Here is a 23839-nt window from a genome sequence, read left to right as displayed (position 1 = left end):
TGGCTGCACAGTAACGCACAGTATAATGTGTATTACAGCCACGCTGTGATAAACGCATTTCTGGGTAAATCTTCCCTGTGAGAAGGTCTGTGTTGGGGGGACGGAGAAAAGCCAGACCCCAAATTAGGATGTAAATGTGACAGTTTATCAGACGCGGCTCCAGCGGCGCGCTCTCTGCCCGCTTGCACGGAACAGCGATCACAACCAAACAACATTCCTCCAGCGGCCTTCCTAATCTCCCCTCAGACAGATTACAGGATCCATCTCAGCAGGAATGCCTCTAATGATCCGCACTGAGCAGCACCAGACGGCTGCAAACTGCACCTGGAAATCAATATCTGAGAGCCGAAAATTAAAGATGAATTCATTACAGCTCCTTATACAGGTAGGAAAAGTACCCAAGTCTGTCTTTATATCAGCTTCCTGTAATCCCCATGAACAGCAGGACTCTGAAAGAGGTGAGGGGTAGCACTGCGAGCCAACCAAGCGCTGCTGTACTGCACAGTGCTGTCAGTTGTACGCTGGATTCTTGCCCGCAGGAGGAGAGAGCAGAGTGCAGATACTCCCCATGGGATCGGGTTGGTGACCAAGTTGTACTGCTTTAGTGCACTGGAGAATAGCGGGGTCACCGATAACTACAGCTAACAGATGGACTGCCGATGCCATCTACTCCAATATCACTTTCAACCCGTATAATGAATGCAGCCACATCGGAGGACGGGTTAGCGGCAAAATATGACATTTTTGTTCTTGCGTTTAGCTATACTTTAAGGGCCCAGTCACCATATCCAGTGCGTCCTGGTGCATGTCACAGCCGGAACGTACCCCCCCCCCCCTCCCCGGTGTTCTATCAAAGGTTGTGACTACATTAAAATGTGTGACAAAACGAGAACAATTCCAACGCTTTCTCAGCTGTTCCAGGGCAGATCGTCATCGCAGGTGGTATGTGCAGGAGAACTTCTATCTGACTCTGACTGCGATCTCACATTCCACAAAGTCGGATAGAAGTGACATTTCAGGACCGATCAGCTGTTCCAGGGCAGATCGGTTCTCCTGCACATACCATCTGCGATGCCGATCTGCCCTGGAACAGCTGAGAAAGCGTTGGAATTCTTCACCTTTTACCGGTCACACATTCCACCACCCAAAAACTGGGCGGGGTTACGTGAAAATATGTGACCAGTCACACATTCCACCGCCGAAAAACTGGGCGGGATTAGGATAAAAATGTGTGACCACGTGACCGGTCATACATTCCAATGCAGTCACAAACTTGGATAGAACACCGGAACGCGAGGTACAGGAATGCCCTTCCTTCCATGCAGTGCGATCTGAAAAAAATAAAGCATGCAGCAATCTTTTCAGATCGCACTGCACTGGAAGGGCATTCCTGTTCCTCGTGTTCCGGTGCATGCGATCGCACTGCGGGCCGGGTGGGGAGTTTGGGGGTACGGGGTTGGGGGTGTGTCTGCGGTGCCATTGACACTAATGGCACAGAAATGCGCCCTCCTGCCCCAGAACGCTGCCTGGCTTCATGTATGCGATCCAGTGCGTTCTGGGCGCGAACTACAGCGGGACGCACTGGATATGGTGTGACCAGGGCACTAAGTGAGACACAGTTCCTGCTGCACCCCAACATTGGTAAAAACAAACACAAAAATCAATTATTTTTTCAGCATTCCAACTTTTCCATTCAGAAGCTTCTGGAAAAGGAAGAACATTCATGGGGGACATGAAACAAAAAACCCGGGGCCCTTGTTGTATGGGTCAGCAGATGGATAATAAAAGTGTCCATAGAGAAGAAGAATCAATGTAGCGGAACGTTGGGGGACATTTATTGTAATCAGTCATTAGAGGGATTGAATGGTTGGCGGCTCTCAAACAGTCGCTGTGCTGACCCCCAAACAAAGAGTGTGGTCGGCACTTGTCTGGACCAGCAACTTCTGTCTAAACTGGTCATCTTCACAGACCGCCAGATGCCGGGAGAAGGGTGTCTGGCCAGCTTGGGAAGGAGAATTCGAGGCACTGGAAACCGGAAAGATACTTCATATGTTTGTTTTATATTATTCTTGTCACCCAATGTTACGGTAATGATGGAGAGAGTCTGAATATTGGGCTGGCGGCTTCTACACACAGTGGGGCTTCCACAACCCCCTCGAGTAGGGCTAAGGATGAGCAATCTAGAACTGAAGTGCCACTCCGTCATATTCCTATCCAAATGATACTTTGTTTAGAAAGCTAACGCGTTTTGGGCAGGCTGTACCTCCGTTCCCTTCTTCAGGGCTAACATGTGACATTAAAAGATAAAAATATATATTATATAAATCAATGTAACACTTGGTTCAGAAAACTAAAGAACAAAACCAGACACCAGTAAGGATGACATGAAATAAAAGTACAGCAAACTCTCTGCTATCCGGAATTCAACTAACCAGAAAAAAAAAATGTACTCACCTGTGATCTGCGGGATGTACTATCCTGGAAATGATCGGGGGTCTCTTTGTCTTAATTTGCTTTTGATGACTGCATTTCAATATTAATATGAAGTCAATACAGAGTTTATATGTCATGGTATAGTATGGGTTATAGTATGAGGTGTACTGTGGGGTATAGCGTAGGGGTAGAGCATGGGGTATACTATGGGGTGTAGTACGGGGGGGGTATAGTAGGGGGAGGGGGGTTATAGTATGGGAACACTGATGGGAGAGTCGGACCTCTGCATAAAGTCTTCTCCAGCACATCCCAAAGATCCTCAATAGTGTTGAGGTCTGGACTCCGTGGTGGCCAATCCATGTGTGACAATGATGTCTCATGATCCCTGAACAACTCTTTCACAATCTGAGGCCCATGAATGCTAGAATTGTCACCTTGGAATATACCCAACAATGAGTTTTAAGTGATGAATTGGCCTCCAAATTCTCCAGATCTCAATCCAAATAGAACATCTGTGGGATGTTCTGGAGAAACAAGTCCGATCCATGGAGGCCGCACCTCAGAACTTACAGGACTTAAAAGGAGAACCAAGGGGTCAGTGTTTTTCCCCATAGTTCTCCTCAGGGTCACAGGAGGACATAAACTAGCGTCCTCCCGTCACCCTAGGCTCAGTATATAGAGAGCTACAGCTCGCGGTATACTGAGAACGCCGCAGCTGTGACGGATCCCAACATTACTGTCGAGATCCACCCAGCTGCGCGAGTGACAGCTGGCTCTGCCTATCTAGAGGCAGAGCCAGCTGTACCCGCCCCATCCCCCGTCCGTTTCGCCAGCCAGCCCTGGAGGATCAGAGCGGGGAGGGGGGGAATCCCTGCAGGGAGCCGTGAGTGACAGTCACGGCTCTCTGTAGGGATACATCGAGAAGTGAGCGGGCGCCGGTATGTGTTCTCTCACTTCTCGATCTATTGAGCCGACCTGTGACAGTCTCATTGTCACACGTTGGCTCGAAATATGAGGCTGAGTGATTTTCACCCGCCTCATAGTTCTCCTTTAAAGGATCTGCTACTGACAACTAGGTGACAGATACCACAGCACACCTTCAGAGGTCTAGTGGGGTCAATGCCTGGAGGGGTCCGGAAAGGAGGACCTACTCAATATTAGGCAGGTGGTCATATTGTTATGGCTGATCAAGGTGTATGTATATATTTGTGTGTTTAGCCGCTTGGAGTTCAGTTTTAAAGCCCAAACAGCTCAGCAGACTAGAAACAACCCGAGTCCCTTTTTAGACCAGTCATGTTACCGACAGCCATTTAAACCCTGGGGGACTGACGGGCGTGCTTATAAAACATTTGCTCCACGTAATTACATCTTGTTGACCACACCGCTGGCATCCCTCAAATGCAAATCACGGCATCAAAATAGACAATTGAACGTTCTACTTTCGTACAAACCCAGCGGTGGCGCCCGCGGCTCCTATTTATAGCCCGAAAAGCACGAAACAAAAAAACATGGAACTCGAGATTTCCCAAATTGGTCGGTAAAGGCCTTTCTCTAAAAGTGAATGACGGCCCCGCGAAATCCCAGGCAAAATAAAGATCCTCCTGCCCTCGGCCTCCAGCCAACGCCAGGACCCCCTTGAAGCCGTTACCTAAAAATACAAAGTAACTATTCATGGTTATAACCGCTGGCAAAGCCCCCGGAGCTCGTTGACATGCCGGTCCACTTACTTGTTCAGCCGGATGGCGTACTCCTTCAGCGCGAAGACATTGTCGGCGAACACAATTATTTTGTCGTTCCTCCTCTCGTGGAACTTAATCAGGAACTGGCAAGCACGAAATTTATTTGGGTTCATGGTGTAGAAGAGAATGCGCTTCTTTGTCTTGATGGCCACGTACTCTCTGTAGAACTCGGGCGACATGGGGCACCAGACCTGCAGTGGGGGGGGGGGAGAGAAGGCAGAGAGCACGGCGTGGTTAACGGAAGTCGGGCGGACATCATAGGCACACAGTATCATTTGTCCGGGAGAGGATGTGTCTGAATAGAAGCGAGCGATCGCCTAATTGGGGATGGAAGACGAGTGCGGGGGGACAATAACGGGTTTTTCTTTCATCGGCCGGGTGGCTGAGAATATAAAATGTCTTAACCGCGGCTTTCGGGAGCTTAACTTGGAACGGTGACTGGGGGAGATGTGATTACAATGTTTTCAGAAACACAGAATGGAGAATGGAAAACCAAAACAAATAGAAACAGAAGAAGAGACGGATTTAATTAACACAAAAAAAGAAAAAAGAAAAAAAAGGAAAGATGAGAAGGAAGGGAAATAGATGAAGATGCACTCCGGGCATGTAAAAGAAATCCCCTAGTTTCCTAGGAACTGAGAAAACATAAGTGCATACTTGTGACATGCCAACGTGCAGCCTGATTATATATACACTGTTACACACACACATACACACACACATACACACACACATACACATTTTATTTCCTCATATAAAAAAAAGGAAGCCCTTAAAGTGCAATTGAAGCCTCTTATGCGAAAGGTGCACTCTGACTGTTTTCTCATGTGTGGGGTTCCCCCTTAAGACCCATACCAGACTCCCATCTGGGATAAGGGTCTGGTATGGATTTTGGAGGGACCCCAGGTCATTTTTTTTACATTCACAGTCTTTACATTTTAGACCGGGGCCCCCTCAATATTTTGTTTTCTTTGAAAGGGTCCGCCCCCAATGTAAGGTCATTGGGAGGTGTGCTGTGTGCAAGGGTTAAAAGAGAACTATGGGGTTAGGGCTTTCCCCATAGTTCTCCTTAGGGTAACGGGAGGACACAAACTAGCGTCCTCCCGTCACCCTAGGCTCAGTATACCGCGAGCTTCTGCTCCCTATATACCGAGACGCCTGAGCGTGAGTGACAGCTGGCTCTGCCTATCTAGAGGCAGAGCCATTTGTACCCGCCCCCTCCCCCGTCCGTTCCGCCAGTCAGCGCTGGAGGATCGGAGCGGGGAATCCAGCCCCTCCCCTGTCACGGCAGAGAGCCGTGACAGGATCGAGAGGTGAGCGAACGCCGGTATGTGTTCGCTCACCTCCCGATCTACTGAGCCGACCTGTGACAGTCTCATTGTCACAGGTCGGCTAGAACTATGAGGTGAGTGAAAAGCACTCACCTCATAGTTCTCCTTTAAGATTTCATTTGGCCCTTTGCAAGGGTTAGGATTTGATTTGCCCGGAGTTCTTCTTTGAAGTATGTCATAGCTGTCCGTTATAGGGGCTGTATCATACATAACATACAGGGTAGCCACTGTTCCGGTAAGGAGTGCAGCAAGATACCTACTCTCTGGTATTTTAGTTTTCTAGACAAAACTAGCACCTAACCCTTGCAGTGCTGGGGTAGCCCCCCCCCCCTTACAGGGGTTAGGATTGGATTTGCCCAGAGTTCTGCATTCTTTCCTTTGTATATGGCTGTTGGAGGCATGCGAACTTCATATATACCGTGTTTCCCCGAAAATAAGACACTGTCTTAAATTTTGTTTTGGCTCAAAAAAAACGCACTAGGTCTTATTTTTGTTTGTTTTTTTATGTACAACAATATGGTGATCAGGGCAATCAGGGGTGCCGTACCTTTCCAAGAGCAATTTGCTAACCAATCGTTGGCCAGAATGAGCGAAGCGCACTTTCACTATGGATTCCTCACAGGTGGAGTGCATTTGGTATCACTCCGCCTGTGACAGGAGCCGGCGCTATAGAGGAGGCATCGGTTATGCGGCTCTGCTCCCTCCGGTGCCGCCTCGCTTCCTCTAGCGCTGGCTTCAATGGCATCGCTGATTCTCTCTCGCGGCTCTTCGAGTTCCCCCTTATGCCACCACCCTCCCTGGGAATGGTCACAACTAGGTCTTATTTTCGGGGTAGGTCTTATTTTCGGGGAAACAGGTTAATGAGACTATTCTGCACAAAGGGGGGGCTGTTCTCCGTAATCACACCGGGGTTATGCGATATCACCAGCTCAGGTGTAAAGAGTTCCCAAAATAAACTTTCCTGGCACTCAGCCCTGTTAGCCAGCAATGGGAAGGAACATAATAAAACCCGATTCAAACTCCTATTATAAACAGATGTATCAGCTGCATACAATGCCGAGGGGTCTCTATTATACTATAAATATATTTACATTCGCCCCTCCAGGTATCCGCAACTATTTTTATTTATCCTCATAAAGTGGCTGTTCCGCTTTCACACTCTGAATAATACAAAGTGGAAAAGAACTGCAAATGTTACAGTCTCACAGCTTGAGAAAACGGAACACAAAGCCAATTTCTACATCCCAAAAAAATAAAAGATTAAGTTCCCAGAACATGTTCTACACCTGCTGCATGCATAGGAAGTGTGCGGACACACGGCGCCCTCTAGTGGACAGAAGACAGCTGACAATGCAGTCATTGCACAGTATTACAGTCTATAAAAACCAAGGGTGGGCAACCTCAGCACTCCAGCTGAAGTGGAACTACAAGTCCCATGATGCATTGCTAGGATCTAACAGCCACAGATACCGTGTTTCCCCGAAAGTAAGACCTACCCCGAAAATAAGACCTAGTTCGGTGGTAGGTCTTATCCCTGAAGATAGCGCTAGGTCTTACTTTTGGGGTAGCTGCACATAAACTGTGTAAAGACCGGCCGCAGCTCCCGCCCACATGCCCACCACAGTCTGACGCAGCTCCAGCCCCTCCCACACGCCAGCCGCAGCTCCCGCCCACACGCCCGCAGCTCCCGCCCGCACGCACGATGGAAGCGACATCCTCCGGGACCGGCAACAGCACGCCGCCTTCCGGAACCTCGTCCAGTCCTCCCCCAGCCAGGTAAGACATCCCCCGAAAATAAGACCTAGTGTCTTTTTTCGTGCAAAAAAAAATAAATAAGACACTGTCTTATTTTCGGGGAAACACGGTAGAACTCCCAGAGACATGACAGGATTTGTAGTTTTAATACAGCTGGAGTACCACGGTTGCCTACCCCGATACAAACATTTCAGTGAACATTAAAAAGTATTTAGGATGTTGGTCAATTTAATTTCACATTTTGTGGCCCTGAAATTTTAATTAACCCCTTCATGACTGAGGCCTTTTTTCCATTTTTTGCACCCATGTTATATTCCAAATTTTAGGCCTGAAAATTACTTAAAACCCCCCAACATTATATATTTTCTGAATGCCAAGACCCTATAGAATAAAATGGTGGTAGTTGCAAATTTTTATGTAGCGCAATATTAGCACAACTCCTTATTAAACCCAAAATTTAGTGACAAATGTAATTAAATGCCCCATAACACAATAAAATACCCATTTTTTTAATGAATATAAAAGATGAGGTTACAACGAGTAAAACGATACCCAACATGCCCAGTTTACAAATTGCGTGCGTCCGTGAAACGGCGAATAACTGCAGTACCCCAAACAGTCCATAGAAGACGCTTTAAAAGCCCCCACAGCTCTCAGTCCGGCGTGCGCGGCGATACCCAACATGTGTAGCGCGTTCGTCGTTTTCATACGTAGGCGCACCCGACGTGTGTTTACGTGGCGACGCGCGTGCTCGTGGGGGACTTAAAAAATGTTTTTTTCATTATTAGATTTATTTGATTTAAGTTTAAAAAACTTTTTAACTTTACTTTGACTACTATCACATGGGGGGGCTTACAAGCCTACAAGCCCCCCCATGTGATAGCAGATGGTGGTGACAGGTACTCTTTAAAGGTGGGGGGCCCTTCTTTGGGACACAGAAGCGATCTGGCGACAGGTAAGTCGCCGGGAGTCTGTTTAAACAGCCCCGATGCTGGCGACGTACACTGTACGTCGTCAGTCACGAAGGGGTTAAGGAACTATGGTAGTCAGATCCTCCAGCAAAGAGAACGGTAACACGCGTTTCGTGTCGCGCGATTCGCGGTTAAAATTGGCTGTATCCCAATGGAAACGCGCGACAAAAACGCCCCAAAGAAGCTCCTGTACTTCTTTGGGCGTAGGGCTTTTTGTAGCGCGTTCATACGGCCTGTAATACGCCCAAATGTGAACCATACCCATAGGAAATAATGGGATTTCGGTGTTTGAGCGTTTTGCAGAGCGTAGGAACGCGCTACAAAACGCCAAGGTGTGAACCGGGCCTTAGCAGCAAAGGAGTGACATCACCAAATCTTCTGACACTAGCGGTCAGAAGCAACAGTGCCTTAGATCTCACACTGCACATATAAAGCTATGAAGCTGTATGCACAGGAGTGCCTGGGCACACTCACATAGTAGGAAGTGCGCGGCTATTTTCCAGAAGGAATTTAGAATGGTAGACCTATTACAGTGCTGCTGAGAGACAATCAACAATTCTAGATGTTCCCATAACACAGCAAATCTTCACTTTTTGTGTTCAGTTCCACTCCAATCCACTGACTCGTTAGCAGCAGTGCTGTCAGTGTGCCATGTGCTCTCCTCCTGCACGCCCGATAGGCAGCCCAGCGGCCAACTAAGGACCCGTGCACAATTAGAGGCATCGCCTGCAGCAGGAAGTGCTGTTACTAGTGGGATCAGGAAGGGTGAAAGGAAGGAAGGGGAAAGGGAATGAAGGAAGAAAAGGTGCATGGTGATACAAAACAAATATATATTTTTTAGGGCTTACATAAAAACTTTAATAATTTTATATCATTTTAGCTCTTTTTTAGCTTAAAGGAGAAGTATGAGGTGAGTGCTTTTCACTCACCTCATAGTTCTAGCCGACCTGTGACAATGAGACTGTCACAGGACGGCTCAGTAGATCGGGAGGTGAGTGAACACATACCGGCGTTCGCTCACCTCTCGATCCTGTCACGGCTCTCTGCTGTGACAGGGGAGGGGCTGGATTCCCCCCTCCGCTGCGCCGCCAGCGCTGACTGGCGGAACGGACGGGGGAGGGGGCGGGTACAGCTGGCTCTGCCTCTAGATAGGCAGAGCCGGCTGTCAGTCACGCAGCTGGGCGGATCCAGACACAATTGTCGGGATCCGCTTCAGCTGCGGCGTCTCAGTATACCGCGAGCTATAGGTCGCGGTATACTGAGCTTTGGGTGACGGGAGAACTATGGGGAAAAGCCCTGACCCCATAGTTCTCCTTTAACTCTACAAAGATATTTCTAAAGTAGAGCTAAAACGGTTTTAGAAAGGGAATGTGCAGAACTCAAAAGATGTTTTCATTGTGCCGTCTGAGTTTTACAGTTCGTCACTGTTCAGGGGATACAACAGGGCAGGAAAGGAAAACTAAGCAAAGTGAGAGGAAATCTTCTTAATGGTTTTCGGAGCAGGTGTTCCCATTGGAAGATTTCCCACTCGTCTGGTGACAACTGTAAAATGTAATAGCGTGCTCAGTTTTCTATTGCCGTTGCAGAGCTCAGCAGCTGCGACAGTGAGGGAGCGCACTGCGCTTGTGCAGGGCTCTGAACAAGGACAGTGCTCACTCCTGTGATGCCGGAGGGGCGAGCGTACAATGGCTGGTTTATCCTGATAACAGGACAGACTGATGCAGCAGGAATCAGTGACAATGGCCGACAGGTACGGAGCATACATTATTGAAGATTTGTAAAAGCTGCTTAGTTTATTATCACTTACTGAGGCTTATTGACTGCTGATAGCAGAGGCGTCCCCAGGCGTGGTGTCACCCGGACGGCCGTCAGGTGACACCCCACTGGGACGTCAACATAATGTCACGCGTGCTTACCTGCCGGCGGCCATCTTTGTGATGGATACCGGCAGAGAGAGGAGGGGACGTTCACTCGGCGGTATAAGGTATGCCTCCGGGTCCCCTTCTCTCTCACGCAACTGTCGGGCTCTTGGTCCTTGACCGAGTGTCTGACTCTTCAGAAGGGGTGACACCAAAATGACTATCAGTCATTTTGGTGTCACCCTCTCTGATGGGGGTCACCCGGTGGCGGGCCACACCCCCCCCCCCCTTCAGGGGGGCCCCCGTGTGGGGGCCCCCCCCCCCCCCCCTTCTGACGCCACTTTCGGATAGGATGTTTGTGTTAAGTGCTTAAAGTAATAGGCTTGCCGTTCTGAAACAAAACCACTCACCTCGGCGCACTGCACTTTAGCAATGTAGCCGTTGTTCTGCAGCTCCATCCAGTTCGCCTCGTATAACTTGGGGCCAATCAGGAAATTCAAGTCGACAATTTTGTCATCTTCTCGGACCAATGTGGCGGTCAGCCCGAGCTTGCAGTGCGCTTGGACGATGGTCAGGACACGACGGAACATCTTAGCTAGACATGGCCGAAAAGAAAAGAAATGATTGAATAGAACTGTACACATCAGCCTGATTAGTAGATGTAAACGATCTGAATGACACCAAGCTCTGTATCAAACAGTTACATTATTGCCTTTTGTTTTTATCCCTTTTTCATCCTTTGTTGGATCTCAGTGCTGCTGATCTGCTGCAGCCACTTTGCAGACACCAGTGATTTTCAGTGATGGCGGCATGGCATTGCTCAAGGTGGCTTTACTGATGGGGAAAGCAAAGGACCAGTTCTGATTGAATTTACCTGGAATGGTGTGCACCTCATCCAGAATCATCAGACCCCACTCCTGGCTTTTTAGCCACTCCATCACCCTCTCGGCTTCCCAGGACCTCTTGGTGGTATGCCCCAACATGGAGTAGGTGCTGATGGCGATAGAGCAGCCGATGGGTTTGTCCTTGGCGTCTGATGTAAAGCGACATATCTGGCTGTCGTCAATGGTGGACCACATCTTAAACTGCGCTTTCCACTGTTCCACTGAAACGGCAGAATTCCCCAACACAAGACACCTCTTCCGGACCGTGCAGGCCGCCGTGACGCCAACCAGAGACTTTCCCGCACCTGGCAAAAACACAGAAATCAATACAAGACATCAATTCTAACAAACAGACACATGTTTTTCCCATGTTTTAAAATCATTAACTGGACTGCAGATATTACCAGACCATGGCAGCTTCGTCCTCCACAGTACCTCTTCTTCACCACAAGATGTCCTCAGTCTTGTGGGTGGAATGACACCCAGCACCATTCAGGAAGACTGAGCACATACTGTGAGTGCAGGATGTCATCGCCCCGCCCCCAGAGGTGAGGTCACTGCGGTGCCCTTCATTATTAGTGTACTGATGCAATGAGCAACGCTCACATGATACATCAGTATGAACCCACTAGCCTGCAAAGAGGTGAAAAGGACCCTGCAGCATCACATGACCAGCCTGAGGTTTTCAGAACTGGAATAGAAAAAAAAAAATAGTGTGTGTATAAAATATATATATATACACACACACAGGGCTCAAAATTTCCACTCGCCCCTTCGCAATTGGCGAGTGAAAATTGCATGGGGGCGAGTGGAAACTCTTCGGGGGGAGGGGGGGGCGCCGCCGGCAGTATGAGAAAGGAATCTGCCGTTGCTTCAGCAGCGGCGATCACGCGGTCATCTCTCCTCCTTCTCTTCTCCTCTGCGCCCACTCTATAGCTGCAGCGGCTGAAGAGGAGAAGAGCCGGGAGAAAGTTCAGCTCAGCTGGCTGTCAGTCATCTGCAGTCTTCCTCCGCCCACATTAGCTGCTATAGGCTGGGAGGAAGACTGCAGAGCTGTGATTGGGTGGATGGCAGGACAGTGCGGGACCTGAAGCGAGGCTTCACGTCGGACAGGAGTGATGTCGGACAGATCGATGTACCCCTCCCCCCCCCACACACACCAGGAGAAGAAAAGGGCACACCAGCCATGTGCACTGTAAGTCCCTGTTATTTCTGCCTGAAACTGCTGACCTCTGCGCTGTGCGTTCTCGCTGAGCCGTGCGTTCTCGCTGACCACTGCGCCGTGCGCTCTCGCTGACCGATGCGCCGTGCATTCTCGCTGACCGCTGCGCGCTCTCGCTGACCGCTGCACTGTGCTCTCCCGCTGACCGCTGCACTGTGCTCTCTCGCTGACCGATGCACTGTGTGCTATTGCTGACCGCTGAGTTGTGCATTCTTGCTGACCGCTGCGCTGTGCGTTCTTGGTGATCGTTGCTCTGTGCGTTCTTGGTGATCGTTGCTCTGTGCGTTCTTGGTGATCGCTGCGCTGTACGTTATTTCTGCCTTACACCGCCGACTTCTGTACCATGCATTATTTCTGCCTTACACTGCTGACTTTTGAACTGTGCTTTATTACTGACCTCTGTACTGTGCGTTACATTACTGAACTCTGTACTGTGCGTCATCCTGCTGACCTCTGTACATTTCTGCAGTGTGGGACCTGAAAGGAGGCTCAACTACGCTGCTGAAGGCTTCACCTTGTCACATGGAGGCAGCATTGATGACCCTCCCCCCAACACCCCCACCAGGAGAGGAAGAGAGCACCTGAATCAGATCAACTGTGCACTGTAAGTCCCTGTTTTTTCTGTGTAAAGGTGCCCATGCACCTGACGATTATCGTACGATAATCGCAGGTGATCCCGCAAAGTACGATAATCGGCAGGTGTATGGGCAGCGTGTGGCCGCATCTACTGTACGGTCGCACGACATTCGTCTTCCAAGCTAGCTGGAAAACCTGCCAAAAACCGTACCGATTTTCGTATGTTCAAGAGCAGCTGTTGTTAAAGTGTTTAAAGACTGAACTGTCAGCCGAAAATCTGGGTCTGAACGTGGGAATTGTGGCCGTCAGCGACTAGTCAATGTTAGGGCAGAACGGGGGAGGGGCAAGACTGGTGCAAGACAACAGAAGGGCCACAGTGCCGTGTCAGATTCCTCGCATCACCTTTCATCATCTCGTGGAGTCACGAGGCGGCCCAACGAAGTACTGATGGCGGTCATAATAATCTGGCCACTCAGTGTATATATATATAGAATATATCAGTCCACAAATGGGTGGAGGTCAATAGGGAAGGGTGATGGACTTTTTACTTGTGTGTAATCTCATAATTAAAATAGAAATTGAGGTTTGCAGGCTGAACCCACTTTAGCGCTTGTGACTGTTTTCACACGGGTCTTCTAAATTCCAACGGGCCTCTCACCACACTCCTTGCCAGTATGCCCCTTGTAGATGGGCGCTAAAGTGGCTGCATATGGCATCACACCAGAATAGAATGTCCAAATATGACGCATGCACATCATGTCACAAAGGCGGCAACCTTTCGGGGGCCACTCTGTGTCCCTTTATCAGGCACAATATGACATGGACCATGATGACGAGACACAGAGCGGATGATGAAACGTTTCCTGCTTTGTGACATGATGTACATGCGTCTGTAAAGAGGCCTTTGAAAGTTCTATTCTGGTGTGCTGGTGACACATTGGATCTTCTTCTAAACTCCAACACTTTTCAGGCAGCTACAGCAACAGGTTTATTTTTGACTTTAAGAAAAAAGGTTTTACAGCAGGCAATACATGCCGACTGTTGTAAGCACTCCTGTCATTGTTAAATGGTTTGTCCCAACTTCTGTGATGGTCACTTTCGCTGGACAGCTTGGTCTGTTAAAAGAAGTGGAAAAATAACAGATCTACTGGCAGGATCAAAAAGTAATAAAACTATGTTACAAAGGGGAATGTGTTCCTGTTAGTGACAGGCTGCATCATATATGTCACTTGTGATGCTGCCCACAGTTTCACCTTAGTTCACATTGGCCACTGTTAGAAGCATGGCAGCTGTAGCCACATTTTCTGAGATTACACTAGGGTTGTTATGTGGCTAGTTTTGGGGGAAAGCTCTTTTATTCTGTACCCTCAGCTATAACACAGCCTATGAGACCAGCGCTATGGTACTGATCAGGCAGTCACTGGCTTGGGCTCCTGAACTCCAACATAGATGACCACTCAGTGGCTCTGCCATTCCAGGACCTGAATTCCAGGTCCCCAAATCTATTGGCTGAGAGCTTACAACCAATGCCACGCCACCAGTCAGATGATAAAATCCTCACCGCAAGGCAGGACAATCACGCCAGATCGAGCGCGCCCATTGCCAAACATCTTGCGCAGGCTTTTCTCCTGGTACGGTCGGAGGACGGCGGTGGGCTTCAGGTCGATGTTGATGTCTGGATTCATGGTGTCGTTCCTGAAGTCGTACTCCGCCAGTAAGGGATACTCCAGGTGGATGCACTGTTTCTGGACCAACTCAATATTCTCCTAGAGGACAGAGAAGACTGAGATTATGCCTGAAAGATGGAGAGGTGTTAGCAAAGACCGACAGTCACGCAAAGCAATGGTTCCTCTAATTTTTCAACAGCTAATACGCACTAAATGGATACCAATAAGATAAGTGTCAAAATGATATACTGGAGGAGATTGATCATCGAAGGAAGACACTCCGTGATTTTCTTAGAGGCATTCGTTCCCAAATCGCAGTATATCATACTGATTTATATGAACATGTATCTGCATTTGAGCACTGTTTGATATTACTGTATATGAACACTTATGCACTATTTGATTTATGGAACACTTATCAAGTCTCATAAGAGACTTACACTGCGAACTTTATCACCTTGGATTTAAATTATTTATTGGAGGTTGAATATATTTGTTTTCAGCATTTAGACACAATTTTTGTTTGATATACTGTTAAGAGGTTCAGCGCGGTGCATTGGTTTAAGAATGGTTCCTCTAATGCATCCTTTCTCAACCTGTGTAACCTCAAGACCCACATTTTGTCCTTGCTCACCAAGTCGTGACCCAAGTTGCACTGCAATGGAACGCAGTGTAGGCTGCTGTGCTGTGACTGAGCTCCATCCATATGTGCATCCACTTGTACAGCTTCCTTGCGCTCCTTGTACAGGTGCTGGGAGCCAGATTGTGATGTTACTCCCGTCCAGGCACTTCTACAGGACACACGAGGGAGCTGTAAGCAATGCAAGAATGGATGGAGGTCCCTGGCGGCCATACCCCCAGCCCACCTCAAGCTGACACTCGGCACCGGGCGGCATATTTTGAATGGCTGCTTGGCACAAGAACTGACAGTGCTGCGCTAGGGGGAGGCTGAGGAACCTCTCACCTAGAAAAGTGGAATGCACATGGGGACCCACTGAACACGGGGTCGCGACCCACTTTTGGGTCACGACCCACCAGTTGAGAACCAAGGCACTAATGCATCCTTTCTCAACCAGGGTTTGTGGCCGTCAGCGAATAGTCAATGTTAGGGCAGAACGGAGAGTGGCAAGACTGGTACAAGACAACACGGGCTCTCCACAGGTTGATGGGGATTTCTTGAGCAGTGGCAGATTGATCTTCCATCTGACTGTGTCTGCATAGGGACACAGACAAAGCCAGCAGAGCTTTAACTTTATTGCTATTACACAGGAGCTAACAATCCCCTGTGCGATAGCAATTGGACAGGTTCTCTTTATTGACCCTGTCACCTCCAATACAGGAGTTCCAGTGCAGCACTGTGCTGGAACTCCTGTGACAAGTGAGAGAGGAAGACGGCTCTCCACTCTCACTGTATACACGGAGCGGCAGTGTTAGTTCTAACCCTGCCGCTCTGCTCACCGCTCTCCATCCTGAGGGACGTCGGCGGCCAGCGAGGAGAGGATAGAGCTGGGAGCCGGAGCCGGGAGGATGCAGAATGAAGAGAGGTAGGTGCGGGGGGGGGGACAGTCTGCAGTGTTATTACAAGTGATCTTGGCGGCATCGCCAAGATCACTTGTAAAGAAACAAGCGCCTTCCCCCATTCTTCATTTAGCCCTGCTTGTGCAAAGCAGGGCTAAATGTAGAAAACAACTTATCGCCCGGAACTCCATGTTCCGGCCGTCAGGTGACTTGAAACGTCTGCCGCCCCTCTTCTCCATGCCACCCCGAGGCCGGGCCTCCGTGGTCTTGCCGGGAATCCGGCCCTGAGCAGAGCACAACGGCAGCTGAAGACACCCAGCTTCTAATGTGTTCCTGTTCCCCAAGCGAGGAATGAGCTGCCTCCAGGCATACCTGCTAGATGTGCTACATGAAGCAGGCTCTTCTAGATTCTTTACACATAGACGAGGCAGTGCGGCTTCCATATGTTTACTAATGTTGTGGAACTAAAATCTCATGAATACAAATTGTTAATAAGCGTGCTAGGAATTTTTTGGTGATGTAAGAAAAATAGGAGGAGAAATCTAGACACTTGTTCTGGTGACAAAAATGTTATTTCCCACACTTGGGACAGATTTCCTCTCATTTCCTGTTATGTTTTTGGGACAGGAAGTAAAGAGGAATCTCCCCCAATGGAAAACAGATTGTGGCCAAAGAACAACTGAGAGTTGTTTTTTTTTTTCTCTTCTCTGTCCAAAATACAAAAATATCGACAAGGTTTTTGTTTTAGATAGTCTGCAGGAAATCAGTTAAAGGGTACAATCACGTCATCAGAAAACAGCATCATTAAAATTGGGCGGTGCCTTGAAGGTGCATTATTCAAATAGGAATGCATTCCAGAGGATATCCCATTCCTATAGTGGCAGACGGGTGTAGCTGTCCGATAATGCGCATCAGGAAAGAGAACGATTTCCATCAGAGGGATTTGCAAAAGGTGAACAGAATCAACGTCAATATGAACTTTTTTAGACTGTAAGCCCTCAGGGGCAGGGCCCTCCTTACCAGCTTGTCTTGAATTGTATTGTGATTGTAATGTCTTCCTTATATTGTAAAGCACTGCGCAAACTGTTGGCGCCATATAAATCCTCTATAATAATAATAACTTCAATGGCACCACTGTACCTAGCTGTGTATTTAGTGTGCATTTAGACCACAAAGTTGTGTTTGTCTGGGAGTTCCCCTTTAGGATAACAGGGCTAGATCAACTTGTAGTCAATCAAAACCAACCCCTGCCTTAAAGTGACACTAAACTCAGGACTTAAATCTTAAAAATGCATCTTACTTGCTGTAGACCCTCTAATCATCTCTGAAATCTTTCTGACACTGTCCTTCCTTCTGGAGGGGGGCAACTTTTCTTCCCCATGGTCCCTGTGTGTGTTGTAAAGTAGTCACCGCCCAAACCTCCTCCCCTGGGATGGACTACAATCTCAATACAAATTTGTAAACTAAATATGAAAATGCAGTCCATCCCGGGAGTGAGCTTGGAGCGGTGACTACTTTACAACACACACAGGGATCATGGGGAACAAGAGTATCCCCCCTCCAGAAGGAAGGACAGTGTCAGCACCAATTCAGAGATGATCGGAGGATCTACAGCCGAGTGATACACAAATAAGATACATTGTTGTTCAGAGTTAAAGGAGAAGTATGAGGTGAGTGCTTTTCACTCACCTCATAGATCTAGCCGACCTGTGACAATGAGACTGTAGCTCGCGGTATACTGAGCTTAGGATAACGGGAGGACGCTAGTTTGTGTTCTTACGTGACCCTTAGGAGAACTATGGGGAAAAGCCCTGACCCCATAGTTCTCCTTTAAGATTCTTAAATGCATTTTAAGATCGAACACCTGAGTTAGTGTCACTTTAAAAGAGTTGCCATCTGTCACAGAATGTTACCTGTTTGACCTCAAAGGACACCGTCTGTGTTTCTTCCTCCTCCTCTTCCTCCTTGTCCATCTGCTCGTAAAAATCAATCAAGTCAGTAGGGACATCGGCCTTATTCTGCGTCTCGGGAACCTGGGAGGTGGAGGGTGCGCTGGCGGGGTCACTGGCCTTAGAGATCTGTAGAACCAGAGCACAGGGAGAGTCATAAGCAACAATGGGATGAAGCTGCTTAGGTCAGAGTAGAGAGACCGACATCATTGGACGTCACTCACCGCTGACTTGCTGGTATACGTTTCGGTGATGAGTTCGGTTTCCTCGCCCTCCTCATTGCGGAGTCTGCAGCCACGGATGATGGAATCTTGCAGGAGGTCCTGGATGACTTCGGGATGGGCGCTCTCAACAAAGTACCTGGAAAAGAAAGGTGTGAGCATTTTCAGTAGGGATGCACCGATACCGTTTGAGTACGGATATTTTTTGGGGGGTTCTCGCTGATACCGATACCGGAAGTCCCATTAGGGAAGCCAAGTGGCATGTAATGACTCGCTGCCTAGCTTTCCGATTAGCCAGGAAGCTGTCTCCACGCTCCCTCATCACCAGGTGATGAGGAAGCATGGAGCTGTCTTTCTGGCCAATCAGGAACCCGGGCGGCGAGTCATTACACACTGCCCGGCTTCTTGATTGGCCGAGAAGCCGGCTCCATGCTCCCTGATGACGAGGGAGCATAGAGCCGGCTTCCCGGCCAATCAGGAAGTCAAGTGGAGTGTAATGACTCGCCGCCCGGCTTCCCGATACCGGAAGTTCCAGTATTGGGATAGGCATTGGGAGCATTAAGGCAAGTATGAGTACTCGCCCAAATACTCGGTATTGGCACCGATACTAGTATCGGTGCATCCGTAATTTTCAGAAAACTTTATATTATATTACTGCACCTTCACACCACTTGTGTTCTTTGATGCCAGCAGTTCAATACAAAACAGTAAAAAAAAAAAAAAAAAAAGAAGAAGAAAGTCAAAATGACAATTTATATATTTTTTGAATAAAAAAAAAAAAATCAATGTTTACTGATTACCTCTGGTTATGTGATGGAAATCTCTTGCATAAGCTTATATAAGCATTCGGAAATATACATGAAAGCAGATGGTATCCTTGAAAATGTAAATATACCAACTCCGGGAACGATATCCGTCTCCAGCAGACTGACACGGAGGTTACAGGTTATTATAGAAATATTTGGCTTTATTTTGGAATATATCATTCCTTAAAGGAGAACTATGGGGTCAGGGCTTTTCCCCATAGTTCTCCTAAGGGTAACGGGAGAACACAAACTAGCGTCCTCCCGTCACCCAAAGCTCAGTACATAGCGAGCTACAGCTCACGGTATACTGAAAATTACTGAGCCGACCTGTGACAGTCTCATTGTGAGTGAAAATCACTCACCTCATAGTTCTCCTTCAAAGCAAGTCCCATGAAGCATTGTAAGACTCTGACAGCCATAGGCATGACTCCCAGAGCCAGAGACATGATGGAATTTGTAGTTCCAGCCCAGCTGGAATGCACACTGTCCATAGGGTTCGATTTAGGTATAATGACCAGGGATGCACATTGTCTATAGCAGGAGTAGGCGCTCCTGCTATAGACAGTGTGCATCTCTGGTCACTACATTTATAGTGGGCCCTATAGACAGTGTGCATCCCTGGTCACTACATGTATAATGGACCCTATAGACAGTGTGCACCCCTGGTCACTACATTTATAGTGGACCTTATGGACAGTGTGCACCCCTGGTCACTACATTTATACTGGACCCTATGGACAGTGTGCACCCCTGGTCACTACATTTATAGTGGACCCTATGGACAGTGTGCACCCCTGGTCACTGCATTCATAGTGGACCCTATGGACAGTGTGCACCCCTGGTCACTGCATTTATAGTGGACCCTATGGACAGTGTGCATCCCTGTCACTACATTTATAGTGGACCCTATGGACAGTGTGCATCCCTGTCACTACATTTATAGTGGACCCTATGGACAGTGTGCATCCCTGTCACTACATTTATAGTGGACCCTATGGACAGTGTGCATCCCTGTCACCACATTTATAGTGGGCCCTATGGACAGTGTGCATCCCTGTCACTACATTTATAGTGGACCCTATGGACAGTGTGCACCCCTGGTCACTGCATTCATAGTGGACCCTATGGACAGTGTGCACCCCTGGTCACTGCATTTATAGTGGACCCTATGGACAGTGTGCACCCCTGGTCAACACATTTATAGTGGACCTTATGGACAGTGTGCACCCCTGGTCACTACATTTATACTGGACCCTATGGACAGTGTGCACCCCTGGTCACTACATTTATAGTGGACCCTATGGACAGTGTGCACCCCTGGTCACTGCATTCATAGTGGACCCTATGGACAGTGTGCACCCCTGGTCACTGCATTTATAGTGGACCCTATGGACAGTGTGCATCCCTGTCACTACATTTATAGTGGACCCTATGGACAGTGTGCATCCCTGTCACTACATTTATAGTGGACCCTATGGACAGTGTGCATCCCTGTCACTACATTTATAGTGGACCCTATGGACAGTGTGCATCCCTGGTCACTACATGTATAAATGGACCCTATGGACAGTGTGCACCCCTGGTCACTACATGTATAATGGACCCTATGGACAGTGTGCATCCCTTGCAATCACACTTAAAGTGGACCTGAATGCAAAAACTGCCATCTTACAGAAGGTCTAGAAATGCTAACTGTGCCTAAGAAGAACCCTAAAATATTTACCTTTTTTCTTACATCCTACCTGACATACAGCAGAGCACTTCCTGTGCCTTGAGCCTCTTGGCTGTATATCTGCAATGTGAGATCATCTCAGGCACTGCGGCCTCTGACTGCTAGTCTCAGATGTAGAGTGAGATTCGGTGATGTCCTTACTGTGCTGGCCACTGTTTTCCTTGCTGGAGAGGAAGCCGTACCCGAGGACCTGCAATGGAAGGATCTCCCTGCTTCTGCTTCATTCAGTGTATCTGTGCGTTCTCCACCAGTCCTAAAAACTTGCTTGCCCCAAAAGACACTGCAGTACACAGTGGAGGGGTTTCATTGGGCTTATTCTAAAAAGCAGTGGTCGGGACCAGGTGCAGCCAGCAGCTGATGGACAAGCTACAGTGACAATGGCGATAGCTACATCCCCTGCAATATCCTCCCACTGTAGTGCAAGCAGGCTCAGCCAATGTGAGGGTGACACCGTTGCTCTGAATTCGGTAACAATGTTCACAGGAAGCTGCAGGAGGCGGATCTCGATGGAAAGATCAATTGGTATTTGTGACACTTTGCAGGAGAACGAAGGAAAAACGAAGTGCAGATTCACAAGCCTGTAGCTTGCCAGTTAGCAGCAGGCCACAGCGAGGCCCCGCCCACTGATTTTCGATAAATCCCTCCTACTCTGAGTTCCATTTTAAGCTGCATGGGATGTGACAGTTCTACTGTAAATAAGATTTGAGGTCATTGATGAAGTGCATGTGCATACACTGTTTCCCTGAAAATAAGACCTACCCCGAAAATAAGACCTAGTTGTGACCATTCCCAGGGCCGGTGGTGGCATAAGGGGGAACCTGAAGAGCCGTGTGAGAGAATCAGCGGTGACAACGAAGCCGGCGCTAGAGGAAGCGAGGCGGCAGCGGAGGGAGCAAAGCCGCATAAGCCGATGTTTCCTCTATAGAGCCGGCTCCTGTCACAGGCGGAGTGATACCAAACGCACTCCGCCTGTGAGTAATCCATAGTGAAAGCGCGCTACGCTCATTCCGGTTACCAAATTGCTCTTGCAAAGGTACGGCACCCCTGATTGCCCTGATCACCCTATTCTTAAACTTTGCCATTTTGGATTATTTAATTTGGTTTTGCATTAAATTTGGATTGTTATACATAAAAAAAATAAAATAAGACCTACCCCGAAAGACATAGTGTGTTTTTTTGAGCCAAAAAAAATATAAGACAGTGTCTTATTTTCGGGGAAACACGGTATTAGATGTGAGGACGCCTCATATGTGCATGCTTGTTCCAAGATGACAAGACCAGAATCTGCATCTTCAAATCTGTATCTGTTCCTAAACTAGAATCCGGGGAAACCCCCGACATTGAAAACCAGCTTCACTTTTCCATAGCTGACGGTACAGAGCTGCAAAAGGTAAAACAAAAAATGACAGTTAGCTGAAAATGAATCGATCCCCTCTGACATTGCTGCTTTATCTATATACATTGGGGGGGGATTTATCAAAACTGGAGCAGATGTACGTGGCAACCAATCAGCTTCTCTCTTCAGTTTGTTCAGTTAAAGGTGCCCATACACTATACAACCCTCACAAGACTTTTGTCTTGCGAGGGCTGTAAAGTAATTTAAAAAACGTACGATCTGCCCATCTTGGACAGGTAGATCGTACCTGCGATCATCGCAAGCCCGCCCCGCTGAGGGGCGGGCTTCCGATGACCAATGCTGAACGGGCAGTGTGCGCGTGCACACACACACACCGGCCCGTTCGGCAGTTACCTCTCGATCATGCTAAAAACCAGCCGAAAAGCGTATGATTATCGGCGGGTTTTCCAGCATGCTCGAAATACAAAAGTCGTGCGACCGTACAGTAGAAACGGTCGCACGCCTTCCATACACTGCACGATTATCGTACGATCGTGGGATTTCCTGCGATTCTCGTAAAATTCCATTCAAGGTAAGTCTATGGATGGCGTGCACCCGCATGCAGACACCGTGGGACAGGAAGTGCCAGCAAGGACAGAGGAGTCAGCGCTGGATCAGAGACCCGCCGCAGCACTGGAGGGACAGATGAAAACAACAGGAAAGAAGAGGAAGATCGGATTAAGAAACATTATTTAAGGAGGGTGCTTTAAGTAATATTGGGGGGAGGGAAAATATATTTGACTTTAATGTCACTTTAACTCTTTAACTCTGAACAACAATGTATCTTATTTGTGTATCACTCGGCTGTAGATCCTCCAATCATCTCTGAATTGGTGCTGACACTGTCCTTCCTTCTGGAGGGGGGGCTATGTCTGTTCCCCATGATACCTGTGTGTGTTATAAAGTAGTCATCGCTCCAACTCCCCCCCCCCGTGATAGACTGCAATCTCATGTTTAGTTTACTCATTTGTATTGAGATTGTAGTCCATCCCGGGGGGAGGAGCTTGGAGCGGTGACTACTTTACAACACACACAGGGACCATGGGGAACAGACGTAGCCCCCCTGCAGAAGGAAGGACAGTGTCAGCACCAATTCAGAGATGCAAAAGTATTTTGTGATGCACAGATCCTCCCTTTCTGGGAGCCAACCCCTGGTTAATTTGTAATAAGAAAAAGGAAGAGAAAGATGGGTTTTTTGCTGGCTCCAGAAAGAACAAGTCCAATAACCTTCAGTCTCGGAAGTATATAAAAAGTATACATTTATTGGACAAATATATAAGTTTATAAAAAGCATTAGATATGCATAGAAAGTATAAAAGACGTACATCTCAGAGGAGAAAACCTCCTATCACCCCCTAGAGTACCACAGTCGAGGTTAACTGGATGATCATGATTCTATACATATATACAGTAATACCTTGGTTTACGAGCATAATTCGTAAACCAAAAACAAAAAGCGTTTGTATATTAAAAAGGAGAATTATGGGGTCAGTGTTTTTCCCCATAGTTCTCCTTAGGGTAACGGGAGGACACAAACTAGCGTCCTCCCGTCACCCTAAGCTCAGTATACTGAGACGCCGCAGCTGGAACGGATCCCGACATCGTTGAGATCCGCCCAGCTGCGTGACTGACAGCTGGCTCTGCCTATCTAGAGGCAGAACCAGCTGTACCCGCCCCCTCCCCCGTCTGTTCTGCCAGTCAGCTCTGGCGGATCGGAGCGGGGAGGGGGGAATCCAGCCCCTCCCCTGTCACGGCAGAGAGCCGTGACAGGATCGAGAGG

The 23839-nt window shown here is 48.2% G+C and overlaps 1 protein-coding gene across 1 annotated transcript in view; it reads right to left on the bottom strand.

Annotated features, from left to right (window-relative positions):
• ERCC3 (ERCC excision repair 3, TFIIH core complex helicase subunit) overlaps positions 1-23839 on the bottom strand; it is a 37294-nt gene that overhangs the window by 9749 nt on the left and 3706 nt on the right. Inside the window, exons 4-11 of the mRNA XM_018554445.1 lie at positions 22004-22044; positions 18129-18273; positions 17869-18033; positions 14332-14536; positions 10963-11277; positions 10499-10683; positions 4161-4363; positions 1899-2025 (exon numbers count right to left, since the gene is read on the bottom strand). Of these exons, the coding sequence (XP_018409947.1) occupies positions 1899-2025; positions 4161-4363; positions 10499-10683; positions 10963-11277; positions 14332-14536; positions 17869-18033; positions 18129-18273; positions 22004-22044 (1386 nt within the window). The remainder of the gene's footprint in view (positions 1-1898; positions 2026-4160; positions 4364-10498; positions 10684-10962; positions 11278-14331; positions 14537-17868; positions 18034-18128; positions 18274-22003; positions 22045-23839) is intronic.

Source organism: Nanorana parkeri, unplaced genomic scaffold (assembly GCF_000935625.1).
Source record: "Nanorana parkeri isolate BGI_ZX_2015 unplaced genomic scaffold, ASM93562v1 scaffold159, whole genome shotgun sequence".
Lineage (NCBI taxonomy): Eukaryota > Metazoa > Chordata > Amphibia > Anura > Dicroglossidae > Nanorana > Nanorana parkeri.
The sequence above is the reverse complement of the archived record's forward strand: the minus strand, read 5'-3'. Positions and strand labels throughout refer to the sequence as shown.